Source organism: Neolamprologus multifasciatus, chromosome 7, assembly GCF_963576455.1.
Source record: "Neolamprologus multifasciatus chromosome 7, fNeoMul1.2, whole genome shotgun sequence".
NCBI lineage: Eukaryota > Metazoa > Chordata > Actinopteri > Cichliformes > Cichlidae > Neolamprologus > Neolamprologus multifasciatus.
The window spans coordinates 49,771,334-49,788,646 of record NC_140445.1 but is presented as its reverse complement, the minus strand read 5'-3'; the positions used below and the strand labels follow the sequence as shown (position 1 = coordinate 49,788,646).

At 39.4% G+C, this 17,313-nt stretch overlaps 1 protein-coding gene across 3 annotated transcripts in view; it reads left to right on the top strand.

Annotated features, from left to right (window-relative positions):
• Positions 1-4,842: 4,842 nt before the first annotated feature.
• The window catches only part of tmem117 (transmembrane protein 117), a 57,458-nt gene continuing 44,987 nt past the window's right edge, over positions 4,843-17,313 (top strand). For 2 of the 3 annotated variants that reach the window (XR_014874886.1, XM_085164954.1), the window contains exons 1-2: positions 4,843-5,277; positions 6,701-7,008. Coding sequence is in view for 2 of the 3 variants with exons in the window: in XM_085164954.1 (XP_085021080.1) it covers positions 6,729-7,008 (280 nt within the window). In the remaining variant the exon portion in view is untranslated. The other variant, XM_085164955.1, reaches the window with a different exon arrangement.

The window sequence follows — 17,313 nt, the reverse complement described above, 5'->3', positions numbered from 1 at the left end:
TGTGAATTAAATTGGACTCAACAGGCCAAGATATTCTATAACTTCTTTTATTTTTTGTTTCTTTTGGTTATGTAGTGCATGCTCGGTATATTGTAGTATATTTAGCAGTACTTTCTACAGAAACTATGTAACTAGCAAACAAACAGAAACTAGCAAAGAAGGACTCATCCAGGCTGGAAAAACTGATCAGGAAGGCTGGCTCTGTGGTCGGCATGAAGCTGGACACTCTGGTGACAGTGGCAGAGAAAAGGACACTAAAGAAACTGCTGGACATTATGGACAATGCTGGGCATCCTCTGCACACGGCCATAAACAACCAGAGGAGTCTGTTCAGTGACAGGTTGCTTCTCCCAAAGACAAGAACCAACAGACTTAAAAACTCCTTTGTCCCACACGCCATCAAACTGTTTAACTCCTCTCTGGAGGGGAGAGGGAGGGGAAACAGGAGGACAAAGGAGGGGGGAACAACTAAGCTGTAGTGCCTCTCCACTTCACTGTGCAATTACCTTTTGTGCAATACTTTTGTTAATAATCAGCGGTGCAATAGACTCCATACTTGAAATGTGCAATTCACTTGTATTTTTATTTTTATTCCTATTTATTCTATTTATCCCCTTTGTATATTTTATCTATATATGTCTTTGTATTTATATATGTGTGTGTGTGTATATATATATATATATATATATATATATAATATTCTTAACTCTGTAACTTCTGTCGGTGCTGTGCTTTTTGGAAAACAAATTTCCCAGAGGAACCCACCCGAGGGATTAATAAAGTTTTATCTTATCTTATCTCTTATCTTATGTACTTGTTTTTATTGCTGTTCTGTGTGAAGTCTCATTTTTTTCATTCACCTTTTATCTGCAGGTGCATGTGGCCTGTATGGTAGCAGTGAGGTGAAGAGGTGGAAGACAGCGTTCTTAGTCTGAACTCTGGTGTTGATTGCCTACCAGCCAGGAAACCAGTGGCTCTTTGCGTGGCTTCCTGCTTTCAGAGGTCACAGTCACACCTTAAAACTTGCAGTGATGGTTATTTCCATGATAGAATAAAATACAATACAATAGCCTTTTATCAGTTTTTCTGAAAACAGGCTTTGTTTTGCTTTCTTTTTCATTTTTACAACTTCTGCTTCTTCTTCCTGATAAAGAACTCAATTAATAGAATAGAATGGAACAGAATAGCCGATTGTGGCTCAAGAGTTGGCAGTTCGTCTTGTAATCGGAAGGTTGCCGGTTCGAGCCCCAGCTTGGACAGTCTCGGTCGTTGTGTCCTTGGGCAAGACCCTTCGCCTACTGGTGATGGCCAGAGGGGCCAATGGTGATATGGCAGTCTCACTTCTGTCAGTCTGCCCCAGGGCAGCTGTGGCTACAACTGTAGCTTGCCTCCACCAGTGTGTGAATGTGAGAGTGAATGAATAGTGGAATTGTACAGCGCTTTAAGGTTCTCGAAAAGCGCTATATAAATGCAATCCATTATTATTATTGTCATACATGTAAATGAAATTACGGAATTAAGTAATGATTTCAGCTCTATAAATTTAGAAGTAGTCTTTTTCAGCATTGATTTTTTTGTTACTACAAATACAACAGTACAAATCCTTCTACTACACCTCATCCAGAAGCTGAATTTCGAGCTTCTTTGAAAACAAAGGAGAAAGTGCAAGTGTTTGAATGTAAAAGTAAAAGCACTAGCAGCAAACCTCTGTAAAATGTGTTTAGCTCTTATTAGTATCATTGCTTTAAATCATTTTTTTTTTGCAATTACTTTGATATATACACTATTGTTGAATCCCAAGACACTATTTGTGAGATGTTTTCATATTCATAATGGAAATAATAATGAAAAATAATAGTGACATTAAGTTAATGTGCTACCTTGCTGCACTTGTCCCTCTTATCTAGTAAAAACAGAGCTTCCTCCCTCTGACTTTTTTTTTTTTTTGAGAAAATATCTTTGGTAGTATAAAAAAGTCAAAATATATCTTGTATTTCACATTTTCACATGTGTTCATATGAGCATGGATGAAACGGGACATTTGCTTACACAGGGAACTAAAGGGGACTAGGCTTTGGGCAAGCACAGCAGCAGTACTCATATGCACACACCATTTTAAAATAAGACAATTTAGTCTCTTAGAAAAGTCAAAGTGCAAAAGTTTAGAATTGCCAATTAACCTGAAACCAAGCCTTTGGACTGTCAGGGGAAGCCAGAGTATTGTGTAAGAATTCAAACAAGCACAGGGACAACATGCAAGCTTCACACAGACAAGCCAACACAAAGAAACAGACATTCATAGCACCAGGCACCAGCTACTGAAAAGAGTCAAGAGAGTCCTGAGTTTGAATCAACCAGCTGGCTGGCGCCCTTCTGTGTGGAAAATTCACAGTCTCCCTGTGCTGCTTGTGTTTTCTCGAGGTACTCCAGCTTTGTCTCTCATACAAAACACATTCATGTTCGGCTGACTGGCAATTCTAAATTGACTGTAGGTGTGAATATAAGTGTGAATGGTTGTCTGTGTAAATGTCGTAGCCCTGGTGACCTGACTAGGGGAAAACTCACCTCTCACTCTGACTCTACAATAGACTGGTGGGTTTTCAGCCTATCCCCACCCCCACCCCTGTGGCTTTCTTCATTTCTTGTTTATATGTGTTCTTTGGTGATTACATTTAAGTCTGTTTTTTCAGTGTTTGAAAACAGACTAAAAAATTCTGTACAAGGTAATAGATCTTAAAAGAACCTCACATTGGGACTCTGGACAAGGAAAACTGAAAACACTGTGGGTTTATTCCCATGGCTTGTGTGATGCTAAAAGTCTATCCAGTTTACCACTTTCTGCCCAGCAGCGTGATTAATGTGTGAGACCTGTCCCAACATTCACAACACAGAAGGCAATCATATCCACAGCTTACCATGCTATTTTATTTTATTTTTTACAGTTTAAGGGTTAGTACTTAAGTTTCTTATTGCTTGTGTTTCTTAAAGGTGATATTTGACTATTGAAGAAGCAGGTGTGCTTTCAGTTTCAATTTCTAGAAAGACTGCATGAGATTTGTATTTTCACCAACATGCTGTTTTCTGTGCTAAATATACCTTTGGCTGTAGTGGCAAAGGAGCTTAAATTCTACTGCATTGGAGTCCAACATAACTTTGGCTTATCCAGATGTGGCTTTGCATACTATTTTTATTTTTCATCAACACTGCACACTGGTAGAGTGCATCGCTAATCCTGCGTAACATTTGAAGATTTTCTGTTTCTTTTCACTTATTAAAAACAAAGGATTCTGTAATACATAGAGTGCCTAAAGTTTTATATGTGAATTCATAGACTATACTATGCTCACAAGGGACACATTTCTACACAAGTTTATGTTAAATGAAAAAGCCAAGAAGAAAGGGTATAAGGATACTCTTTCACATGTGTATTGGACTTGGTATGTTGAGATGCCAGAAACTCACGAAGAAGAGCATCATATATATGCATATTCATGCTAACAGTTCTGGTTTATTTATGGGATATTTTAATGATATTATATTATTGGGTATTTAAATTAAAGGGATAATAAAATAATAATGAATGCTTTACTCCACTATATGTGTATGGTATCTGCTTTTATAATGTAATAAGTTCCAAGAAATAAAGTCAACTTGTTTTCTGGTTTAAATTCAGCTATATTCTTCAAGAAAAGAAAAAAAATAAAGCACTGATTGTATTTAATTATGGCTTAAGATCAATATTAATATGAAGATCAATATTCATTCATCTTTCATTTTTTTACATTTTATTCAGCTTTTCCACATCTCTGATCCGTCATGCCAGATTCCCGCCTCTCAAAGCAGCAGATCCTATTTGGCACAAAATCCGGCAACATCTGGAAGCCACGGGCTTCCTGCCTCTGGTCTCCTCTTTAAATAAATAAATGAGCCCCATAGCAGCAAAATCCCTTCTCAGCTTTGCGTCAAGTATGACACACAGTCGCACAGGAAGTGATTTGAACCCCCCGCCCCTTTTTTTTTAAACTGATTCTAGTGTGGTTGATGAAACCTGTGCTCTGTTACTAGTACGTTTATGTGAAACAAAATAATTTACCAATGGTATTAAGCAAATTGTTTACTGAGCTCTGGTCCACTGATTGAGATGGGCTCATCTTCGACCACTCTTCGATGTGATGTAGATTTCAGAACATATAAATGAGTGTAAGTGTCTGATTTGCCATTATTGTGACTAAACAAATGAATGATCACTGGCAAATTGCACCTCGTTCCAGTGTCCTGGTAGGATAGACTTTTCCCCTGATATGATGAGTTTAGATAATGTGCATAATTTTATCGGATATTCTGGTTGAAGATGAAAGACCGTTGACACTCAACGCTTCAACATAAACCAGGACGATTATAGTCACTGTGGAAGTTTGTTTCTGGCACTGAAAAAAAAAAGCTGGGATCTCAAAGTTTTGAATTAATAATTCAAAATTTAGAGGAAATAACTTCAAATTTCGAGTTAGGTATCCCAAAGTTTTGAGTTAATAAGTTAAAGATTTGCGTTATTATCGAGTTATGTGTGACAGTTTTTTTTCAGAAGCGGAAAAAATCTTCCTCAGAAAAATCCTCATAGAAATCTGGTAGTTTCTAATGATGTTTAATGGGTTAAGTTCAAGTAACTTGAAAAATAAAGGAAAACAACATCTAATCGGTTAATATTAGAGGTTCGTCCTTGGCCTGTTGGGATACGTACTATACTATACTTATAGTACATATACACAATACATACTTATAGATTCCTCAAGTCTTACTTGTGTTATGGATGTCGGTATCATTTTATTCTGAAACACGTGAGCGGAAGTCGTGTATTTGTACTGGCTCTGACTTTGGCGCTAGTGAATCAACGTGTTGGCTACATTGCGTTGCACTGATGCTGCGCTTGCTGTGTGGATTCAGCCTCCTCCATCCTTGCTACAGCGGCGGTAGAAGCGTCCTACTTACTACCCAGAAACCGCACCTCACGGCGGGGACCCATTGACGAAGCACCGCCCGCTTAATAGCCGCCCCGCCCGGCGTATGGACAGTCCGGCACAATGACAGAGGATTTGTGGGTGCCTCTGTCGTATACCAGCAACAACAGGTCGCATGGATAATCCCACTTCAGCCTTGTCGTATCATCTCCTGTTTAGGATGATTAGAGCGCCGCTGCCGGCTTGATGTGGCCGGAGAGCAGAGCGGGAGCGGGGCTTCTCGTCCTGGACATCGACTGAGAGATAAAACGGCGTGGAGCAGGTGTGTAAAATCGTGTTGACTTTACCCACTGCACATGCACAAATGAGAAAAAGCGACGTGCATGCAGGTAACTTGCACGGATTTTGGCTGTCCCACACATTCAGATAAGAAGGAGCCAAAATGGTCAAGCTTGTTGTGATATCTCATAATTATATAAGGTCAGTGATGTGACATTTGGCGTCATTAGAAGGGAGATTGGTGCGATCACGCACTAATGCCCTGAACACGATAGTCCATTCAGAAATGGCCAGAAGTGCCTCAAATAGAGAGGCCATTTGGAGTATTTCCTGCAGCACTTAGACTGCTCTGATCAGTGCAAATCTAATCTTTATGCTTTAGAGGGAGTTCAGGTCCCGAAACATCAGTTGAGCTCTTCATTACTCATCGTGATTATCTAGGGTATAGGCCACCCACCCACCTTCAGGTAAACTTATCCCGGCCCAGTTTGTTCTTTTTTGGGTGCTAAGTCCCACTTAACTCATGTTTTGGGACTCTCTGATCACAAGTTGCTAGCCACAGAATGGGAGCAGGTCCCTGGTCACACACAAAAGTCTGCCTTCTCCTCCTGCTCCTCTTCCTCTAAATGCTTGCAGTTTGATAAAGAAAGCAAACTAAATCTGCATTTTACCTCATCAGCCTACTATCACCCAAGGTGGCAGCATCATGACAAGACAAACATGATGCCGGTGAAATTTAATAGCCAGCTCTATTTTTGAAGCCATTACATAATTCCTTCTTCCCCCTCCATGCCCTGTTTTAGGGAAGGTATGAAAGCAGGCAGAAGTTCAGCCCAGCAAAGTCAGACGGTTCAAAGAGGTAGAGAGCGATGGAGTAAAGAAAGAGTGGAGTTCATGGGTGAATAATGATTAAAAATACAGGAGGGACGGGGTGTCTGCAGGTTACTCATGCACTGCTTGGCTGGTGTTGCCGGGGAAAGCCTCACTGTAATGCTGGAACAGTTTCTTTTAAGAAGAGCGCAGAGCAGATAGGCTGAAAGGAGACGAGCCAGCGATTTATAGCTGAGAGATATATAGTACTTCAAGAGTCCACCACTTCCAGGTATGACACCTGATTCACCGACACAAGATGACACTTGAGTGGGTTGATCGTCCACTTTATGTTATTTTTCTCTCCTTTAAATTGATTACAGGATATAAGCTGTTTGCTAACTTACAGCTGAGTGATAATCTTAGGACTGATTGGAAACTCTGGTTTCATGTTAAGAAATCTGTGTGCGTTATTGGAGGTGCTGCTCTGCTATCTGAGCCGGGTCTGAATTGAGCGTGATCCTAATCCATTGTCTTTAGCGATATTCCAACCACTAATCTGTGTCTGAGGGGTGCGTTTGCTCTAATCTGCCTGGCTGGTAATGTAATCTGACTAAAAGAAGCACTTTCTCTCTCTCTCTCTCTCTGACTCCCAGGTGTAGTGTGGCTGGAGGGCTTAGCAAGATGGAAATAGATGCCCTTTTTCGCTACTATTTCCAGCACCCGTGGTCCCGTCTCATTGTGGCGTATCTCGTCACCTTTTTTAACTTCCTAATTTTCGCCGAGGACCCCATCTCTCACAGTCAGACAGAGGCCCATATGATTGTGGTGGGGAACTGTTTCTCTTTCCTCTTCAACAAGTACCCAGGCCTCGGGTGGAACATCCTGAAAGTAATTTGCTGGATACTGGCCATTATCACTGGCCTGTTAGCCGGGAAGTTTATATTTCACCGCCAGCTCTTTGGTAAGTCATGCACACAATAATGCAGTGGAATGTGCAGAGTAATGGCTTTTCTGTCTGAGGGAACTCCCCCCACTCCTCCCTCCCCCCATTGATGTTCTTGTTGTTGCTATTCATCGGGGAGAAGCACGTTTATACTCCTGCTCTGCTTTTTTTGTCAATGGGAACGTAATTAAAGAGATTGTTAATTATTTTCTTTGTTGAAATCGCTGCTGATTCCTCTTTTCATTGCGGTAACTAGACGTACACTGAAATTCTATATGAGGACTTGCATTCCTTTAACAGATTTGTGACTAGAGGTGTTTAGAAATGTCTCAGTAGAAAAAGTGCAGATGGAAATAATATTAGAAGATTACCTCGGAGACTTAATGTTGGACTCACAAGCACACTCCTGTATTCATGGCAGACACCCAAGCAATGAACAAAATTTCCCTTATTTCTTCCTCTAATTATTCCAAAATATAAAAAATATAAAAGTGTCTGCTAAAGTTTGTGTATGCAGTGATCTTTTTGTATGTGTTTCTTTATATATTGCTGTGCAATATTCTTGAGCTTTCTCTCATTTTAATGTATTTTTGCTGTTGAGGAGCCAGATGTTCTTGTAATGTTTTTTTTAACCTGCTCTTGAGAAATATTTCTCCAGGCTTTCTGAAGGCCTGTGAAAGTTTTTCTTTGGACATTCGTTTGCATTTTAATTTTAATTTTCAGTCCTCATAGCTGACCACTTTCAAATGCTTTTTGTTGTTGGTTTGTTAAGTGACTTAACAGGATGATTCATAGGTCAGTGTTATGTATTTACACATAACAGACAATTTAGCAACTTCTACATTTTAAACTGTATTTATTATGTGTTTATACTTTTATATTTATTTACACAGCTTGATAGGCATACAATTTATGTCCCAATAAGGTGATTCCCAAAGAGATACTAGTCGAAAACCTGGTATAAGCAAGCATGCTGTGCAATGTGCCCTTAAACATCTACAGTAGATCAACAGTATCTGAAGGTATTTTCCTTAAGAAATATAATAAAGTACCAGCAAAGACTTGACACAGAACCCGAGTGAAGCATCTCGCTGTTCAGTTGATCCGTCTGCTGTTCACTGAAGCCTCATCAGGAATGGTCTCAATGGTTGTGAAGAAGTCTTTCTTAAGGAAGGGAAACGAGGAGAAAAAGGCTGAGGTGTGCCAGATTACACAAGAACTGAACTGTGAAAAAAGTGGCAATAGGTCTTAAAAAGTGATGAACTTAAAACTTTGAGATTTCAAAGCCTGAAGTATTTGGTTCAAATTGGCATCAATATGCATGGAAAAGATCAAGAGGGAGGTACAACAGTGAGTGTTCAGAGCCATCTGTAAAGCACGGTGGAGGCTCTGTCATGGTCTGGGGCTGCATTTAAGCCAGTGGTGTTGGGGACATTGTGAATACAGAAGAGTATGATCTTTTTGATTCATCTTGCTGATTCATCTGAAAAGCATCTGATTGGTATCAGTTTTGTGTTTCAGGACACCAATGATCTCAAACACACTACCAAAGCAGTAATGTCATACGTGGACAGAAAAAAACACAGTGCGACACCATCAGTCATCGACTGGCTTTCCCAGAGCCTGGGCCTCAGCATTATTGATGCAGTATAAGAACAGAACAGAAAGCAGCCAACACCCAAAGAACAGCTTTGACTGATCTTCAAAAATCCAGATGAACTATTCCTAAAGACTACTTAAAGAAATGTCAAGAAAACTTGCCTAAGAAAGCTTACACTGTGTTGAAGAATACAGGTGGTCATATACTAAAGACTTTCAATCATTTTACAATTTTTCAAACAGCTTTTTCCTTTTCTATATCATAGTTGTATGTATGTTTATATGTTTCAATAAATCACTTCCTCTATTTATCACTTCTCTAGGATAATACTGTACAATGAATTGAGGGGTGGATAGAGACTTTTGCACAGTGCTTTAGCACTTTGCTTTTAGCATTCTTGCTAACAAGAGATGGTTGTAGTGAAATAATATTAACTGCAGCATGTCATATTAACAAAAGTGCAATGAAAGCTTCCCAAAAAATGTTACACCAAACAGAACAATGGTGAGAGTGCGAGAGACTGAAGAAAGAGTAAGAACCTGACAGGAAAGCATCATCATCAGAGCTTTTTAGCTAAGTTTACAGTCAACTAAAAATGTATTGTAAACAACCAAAGAGAAGCTGTTGGAGTAATCAGTGTGAAATGCCTCCAAACTGCCGGCGTTCAGCTGTTAGCCTCCTTCATGCTGTATTAGCTTTCCCAGTAGCAGCTGGTGCACTGCTGTGTGGTATAGTAAACAGAGAGCAACATGGAAGTGAATTCAGTAGATTAGCTTTATATATATCAGCAAATTGTCACAATATCCGATCCAGCCTTTTGAGTCAGGATAGGACTGATCACTGACCCAAATAAATTTTCTTTTCCCCCCCACAGATGCAGTAGTTGTTCTCAAAATCTGTATTCAGATTTTGATGTGTGATATCAGTAAAGTTCCCCGTTTAATAGAGCTGTTTTACTAGAACAGGGCTGTAGTTTTTCATGCCAGTCAAACTGTCTCAAGTGAAAGACTAAGGGTTGGTCACTGCAAGAAAGTTCAGGTGGTGTCGGCATACGAACGCATTAACACTAATGAAGGCTTTGTTCAAATATGATAGACCATAATAGCAGAACTCTTTATGTTGTTAATTAGAGCTGTGTTTTTCCTGCTGTGACAGGTTGAGAAGCTCTGCAGCGGAACATGTTAGTCAGCTCTCACACCTCTTTGATACATTTCCTCTTCTTTTTCACCAACCTGGCTTTTTTTTCATCTGTTCTTATGACACTTGTATCACTCTGTTGCTCGCTCGGCTTCCTCCTAGTCACTCTCCTTTATAACGGCTGTGACTCCATTGTCATCCTCCCTTCACTTTTATGAACTGCGCAGTGCTTCCAGTTGAACTCACGCGTTTCATTTCCTGCTCACTTCACAAGTCACTTAGTGCCGGATATTATTGGGCACCCTGGTTTATCTTCTTGGATGAACTGTTACCGACTATAATTAGATGGCACAGAGTGGTGGCGGGTGCTAGAAGTGATCATCTTCTCTGAACATAAATAGAAAACTGAGAGTCCATGATGACATGACAGTTTCAGCAAATGCAGAGTCCTTCCTATAAGATGGGAAGTGGAGCAAGTGGGGAGTTATTAGATCTAGTAATAGCAAAATTGTCTCTTTGCTTGCAATCACTGAATAAATTGGAGGGTTTTTATACTTCGAGTCTAATGTTTTTTTTCTATGATTTAAATTAAATCTATTATGATTTAAATACCTGTTTGTCTGAAATAGAACATGTAATATTTATTCATTGCAAAATATAAAATATCATATATAGTATATAATACATATAATAATTGCATTTTTAAAGCCTTAACAAAAGGCCTTAACATGATGCGTAAATTTACATATTTTGGATTTTCTGGGCTCATCTATCATTGGTGGGTATAAATCCCCATATCTAAATAAATGTAAGTTTTGTTATAGGAAGTTGGGTTGCTGCAACTACTTCTTGATCAGCCACAGTGATGTGTTCACGGTGAAAAGATAACAGAATGGATTATCATTTGGTTTAAGATGATAAAACTAGCTAGCTTATTGCTCAGAGGTTCTAAATTATAGCTTAGTGTCACTGTGCGCTTGCGTGTATAGACCATCAACAATGTGGCAAATTAAACCCCTTTCAGACGTGTGTACTCACTAGGCTGTGAAATGAACACTGATCACTACAACCTCATACACACTTTCAGTACAACAAGTCTGAACTGCATGGAGTTGCATTAACGAATAGACGCCTATCTAGAGTACTGACTAATTGACTCACATAGTCAATGCTTACATGTGTGAGACATGAGACTGTAGAGCACCTGCCCAAGAAGTGGCACTTTAGTCCCTACTCTGATCATCACATTAAGGTTAAGATGAAATATTTATTTCTTTCTTTGTTTTTTTCACGGTTTCATTTTCATCTTCTGGGGTATTGCTTGTTGTTGTCTATCTCTCTCTATATCTATTGTACCAGTATCCAGTATTGGTTGACTCGAGGTGTTTTATGTCGTAAGGTAAAGACCCTGCAGTATTACATATCACAAACCCTATGAGCAAGCACTTGGTGACAATGGGAAGGAAAAACTCCCTTTTAACAGGAAGAACACTCAGGCAGAACCAGGGGCTGCCATCTGTTGCGATCGGTGACAAAAGACATGCTGTGAGAGAGAGCCAGAGTTTAAAAATAACTAATGATTAAATGCAAAAAAAGGGTCCAGTGTCACCTGATGCAACCCTAACTATAAGCTTTATCAAAAAGAGAAAATTTAAGCCTAATCTTAAAAGTAGAGAGGGCGTCTGTCTCTGGAATCCAAAGTGGGAGCTGGTCCCACAGTAGAGAGGCCTGATAGCTGAAGAGTCTTCCAGCCATTCACTTCTGTATGCAAAATCGCATTGCTTTATTTTCTTTCTTGTTTAATTTTTATTAATCTAAATATCAGTACAACAATTTTAATTTCAAAACATTGTAAAAAGGAGGTTTTAAAATTAATTGTAAATGTGTTCTTTAGGTCCAGCTGCAGTACTTATATTGTCCACCAGACTAATAAAGGAAAAGATTAAAGGGTCTATTCATCCTTCTATCTAACCACATGACCAGTTTGGTCGGGATTAGGAATGGAGGATAAAGTAAATTGTCCTGATTTCTGTTCATCTGCTTGGCTGTATTAAAAAAATCCTTGTGAGTTAGGGAAATACCCACTGGCTCTCATCACCAGAGAGTGCCTTCATTTTAACAGACTGGCAAAGTCAGCGTGTTACATATACTGGATGTAACGGAGGTTAAGTGTATTATCCAAAATGTCAGACTGCTCCCCAAAACAGCAGATTTTAAAATGCCCGCTGCCATTTCATTACAGTCGGGTTAATCAAATTTTATTCATTGTGCATTTGGCACTCCGAAAGCATTTTCAACGTTCATACAAGACTTCAGTCAGAAAATGTTTAGAGGTCTAACTTCTTCATCGGGACGAAGTTGCTTTTTAAAAAGTAGGTTTTGTGATATTTTGTTCCCAAACTATTACATGTCCATGCTACAGTATTTTCTTGGTCTGTGATTTTAGTTTGTTATTGGACGATTGCTAAGCAGTATCGTCCAATAACAAACTATGTGTTATTGGTACTGATAACACATCGTCAGGTGGCTACAGGCAACATGATGATGGAAAAGTGGATTTATTTGCATACAAATAAATCCACTATATAACTATTTTCATAATTCACATAGTGCTCAAACTGGGATTTGTACATCATTTTAAAGTCACATTGACACAAAATATTTTTCCAGTTCTGGAGTGTTGTGGAAGCTCCAGAACCTTGGTGTGTTACACCACCAGCATTTTGTCAGTTGCATGATTCATAATGGTAATGTACAGTAGGTGTGCATGTAGTTCAGTCAGTTTTATGTCAGGTTTTACACTAGGGTCCACTGGATCTGTATCAGGGTCAATGCAATTGCATTAGCTCTAAGGTATGTAGGAGAGGAGTGCAGCTCATTCATAGCCAGGTGCAACTAATGCACTTCAACAAGCTTCTGAACAGATGGTTTGGACTTCTGTGTGCGGGCGTGTGTGTCTGTAAGTGTGAGAGAGCGGCGATATTTTGCAAGCACATGCACGGCTGTGTGTTTGTGCGTGTGTCTCAGTGAGGCTGAGAGTTGGAGAGGCGAGATATGCCATGCACAACATTTCAGTGGAGCGGTTATGCAATCACAAACACAGGTAGAGGATAAGAGAAGCACTACAGAAGCAGGCCCACATTAAAATCTATCATCCATTATAAGTCTGCCACACAGGCCCACATGGCCCACTTACTGCTCATCGTGATATCCCCCACTAACATTGGGGGACATCCATGCAAAGGTCTGAGCATCTTTAAAAAAAAAAAGCACTTTGGCAGACTGAAAGTTTTTTTGTTTTTTGGGTTTTTTTTGTTTTTCCTGTATCCACATTTAGAAGAGGGTGTCTTCTTGTTCCCTTGAACCAGAGCTAAAGTTCTGACACTGTTTGCAGTTTCATGCCTAACTTTATAGAAATGTGTCTCAGGCCTGGAAGATGACATCGGTTTTGAAAGGTGACACATCCCCTGCATCATTTATAATTTATCATGGCCTAGAAAATGTTTTGCTGTGAATTGCACCCACAGCCTTCCTCTTTTTGTGCGGTATTTGTCACAATATATATATTATGTCCCCTCTCAGAAACCCACACAGTTTTTAATCCAGTTGCTGCATAACACTTTTTTTGAACTAGTTTTCATTCGTGTTGCTATACGGGTTAGGCATGGGTGCACCGCAGTGTTTCCACAGTGAATAAACTCTCTTTGATGAGTGACTTGTGTGATTTTTAAGTTGACATTTGAGGCTCAAGCAACAACCTATCCCGCTCCATTCAGCCTCTCAAGGCTATGTTTGCTCTCTAATCGAGTGGGTGCTAGCCAATGACTTCTGGTCATTCAAGGCAAGACTGGCTGTCATTACACATTTGTATGAAATCTTGGGTCATACTGGGTTCTCTGGGTTTCATGTCAATGAGTTCCTAATGAAATAATTGTTAGAGCCAGACCCAGTGTTCCAAGTCTCAGTCGCGCAAAGCCACGTAACTATATGGGTATAGCTATTATAAATGCCAATACCGATATATGGCTAAATTGCTAATATTAGCCTGTTAGTCGGGCTCTAATAAGTGTGTTACAGGTGAAATAATGTGAAAAAGGAAGATTGTTTTAAAAAGTACAGCAAAAATTTAACATTAGAACACAATTAGTTTAGGTTGGTATAAATGCAGCCGTCTATTTTGTCAATTTTGACTTTGCAGAAAATGACACTGCCCATCTCTTTAATGCTGCCTCAGTGACCATATTAGCATAAAATATTCACCTATTTCTCTCTGAGGCTTTGTGAATTCCAAAAGGCAAAGTGAAGGGTAATGTTAATTCATGTGGAGCACTGTCCTAACTGGATTAGATCCTACTTTGCATGTTATTACAGACACTTACATTCAATCAAGCTATGACTTCTCTTATCCTCCTGAATGAGCCATTTAAGGCTCCAGATATTGTGAATAGCTCTTAAAAAATAGTAAGTAATGTGAGAGTTGGCCTCCAATGGTCACAGACCTGTGTGTGTGTGTGTGTGTGTGTGTGAGAGACTGTGAGATGTGATGTTGGCTGCTCTGTTGCTGGAGTGCCTCTCATCCCCCTTTCCCTAGTCTTGATGATTGTAGCCTGCAGGATGCCATCTGGGTTCTGTCATGAGTTATTAGTGTGGCAAGCAAAGGCTGACATGGCTTATGTACAGCAGTATGTGGCCGCAGGTCAAAGTGAACTGAGTCTGTGTAGGAGTCAATGTGTGGGTGGCAGGATAGGAGGCTCTGTGTGTTATATTTATATGTATGTAGCTATGCAATATTTTATTGCCCCTGCATTTGTCTCTTAGACGATGTGCTACAGTCGTGAGCAGGAAGTCTTTCCGAAATAATGAATTGTTGAAGTGAATTTTTGTTGCAGTCAGTTTCCCTGACTTCCCTGTCATTGTAAATTTAGGTGTGAACAAAAATAAATGTGCTACCTTAGGCTCCAGGAAAGGTTAAATGCACACAGGTTATAAAGCTTGATCACCATCAGCACCTCTCTACGGAATGTTTTTTAGAATCATTACTTTGGTTCAGTCTCACCATTTTCATTAGAAATTCAGTTAGTGTTTTCCTAGCTCTTGGACATAGCTAAGCGTGTGTCAGCTAAAAACGTAACACAAGTTATTTCCCCAGGATTCTGGCTCTTGCACCTCCTACTACATGATAAGCAGCAGGCGTAGTTTTGGAAGCGTACCTTTCCTTTATGAGATAATAACATAACCTTTTTGTTGGTTGTGAAGGGAAATTTGCCTTTTATCTTGTGTTGATATACAAACCTCAAAAATTCTCTGGAATATCACATGAAACTACAGATCAGGAATTAAAAACCAAAAACTGACAAGTAATTGAACAGCAGAGGGAGACAAAGACACAAAGAGCAAGCAAACAAAGGAAACCAGCCAAGAGGAAATTGCTTATTTACCTGAAATGTATGACTTCAGAGCCAAGCCATAAATAACAAAACTAGACTTCCACACTGCTTACTGGAACAGGTACAGTGGTACAGTGGCCTAGTTGCCAGTTCTCTATGTCTCGGCTCTATTTGCTGCAGTCTCCCAGTGGAGGGAGTTCTTTTGTCACTTTCCCACCTCTGATTTATTATCCATATGCTTAGTTACAGAGGTGCTCAGCTCTGGGGACATTAGTAGCCGTAGCTGCTTCAACAAACACCCCCCCACCCCTCACCCTGCCTCACAGTGATGCCACAGCAGTGATGTGATGAATGGGTTTGGTCCTGTTCACATGCTCAGCTGCAGATAGAGAGGAAACTCAGGGTTTCTGTTCTGTTTTTTTGTTGTTGTTTTTTGTGTTCTGTTTTTTTTTACTCTTAGATCCCTAAGGGGGCAGGATTGTTCTGAGGTTTGGAATCAAAACAAGATGCAATAGTGCTGCATACTGAAACCTAAAATAGATGAAAGTGCATATGCATTATATGCAAACCCTCACAGTTTACAGTATGTGTATGAATAGATGACTTGAATACAGAGCAATGTTTGCAATACAAAGACTGTGCAATGTGTAGTTCAGGTATCAGTATGGATGGTACATTGTTGATGATGATCACATTTTCCATGGTAGCATCCACTTCTCTGCAATACAGTCAAAATATTTGAACAGGCACCATAACTAACAAATAACAAGCGTCTAACAGGATTATATTTAATGCACCTGAGCCTTTCTGTTTTGATACAGGCTGAAGTCAGAACCTGAACTTCATATAGGGATTGTTAAAATCTTAAGGGTCAGGTGACATAGAGTGTGTTTGGAAACTGTTTGGCAACCACAAGCTGTAAGATCAGCTTTGATGCTCCTCTTTAATAGACTCTGATAGTCAGTGTGGGGTGAACATTTGATAAAGAACACAATTCACATGATTGTCATGCTATGAAAAGCATAGCAGGCTAAACATCCATTCAAAAATGAGTAAAGTTCTGATAAGCAGACATTTAAGGTCTTCAAACTTGACTGGTCTGATGTTTTAAATTAGTAGTGTACTATGCAGTGTAGAGCAGGGCGATGTGACCAAAAATATTTATCATGATATACATTTGAAAATTTGTGATAACAATATAACTGACGATACTGACACACGATAATTGACACTAGACAAAATACTTTACAACTCCACAACTTTATTAGTGCAAAAAACCCCATCAATGTATTTTCACTTAAACAAGCAGCTGTTTTTTATGTGCAATAAAGTTATATAAAAACGTAACAATGCAAATTTCTCGCTGACAGTTTAACCAAAAGGCATTTCCAGAGGAAACTGGCCGACATATCCTCAGCATAACCATGTATAATATCCACAAAACTAGGGATGCAACGATACCAATTTTTACAAACCGATACGATACCGATACTTGGATCTGAGTACTTGCCGATACAGAGTACAAAAACCGATACTTCTACCACACACACGCACACACACAAATGCAATGAATTGGAAGACAGATTTTATTTTATTCTCTGCCGATAAAAAATAAAATCTTAATAAAAATGACCACAAAAAAATTTCAAGTGAAAAATAAGCACTTCTGTAATCTCACATTGTAATTTAACAAAATATCACTGAACTATTGGCACTGTCTCGAGCTTTCAGAATAAAAAATAAACACTTCTGTTTGGAATAAAATAAATACAAATTAGGTTTGAGAATAAAAGAAACTTTATGCTAAACTGCTAAATTATTGCAGAGTGTCCATATTGTAAACAAACAAATAAAATAACGAAAGTATTTGGCATTGGCGAACGAACTCCTCATCTGCCCGTGGATCATCAGTCCACTGTGCCGTTAAATCGAGGACTGACATTGCGCACACACTGCTTGTCTTTACCTCTTCAGAAAGTTTTGGCACCATTATCTCCCTGATGTATGGGCAGTTGGGAATTTCATATCGCGGCTCGAGTATGCTGAGAAGACAGTGCAATCCTATGTTTTCCACGGCCGGCATTGGCTGGTCAACCAGAGCGATAAAATGAGTCAGAGCCTCTGTTATTTAAACTGCCCGTGGATTTTCTCTTGACATTTTTCATCGCTTTTCCAAAACCTGAGTTAAAGTTGGCTGTT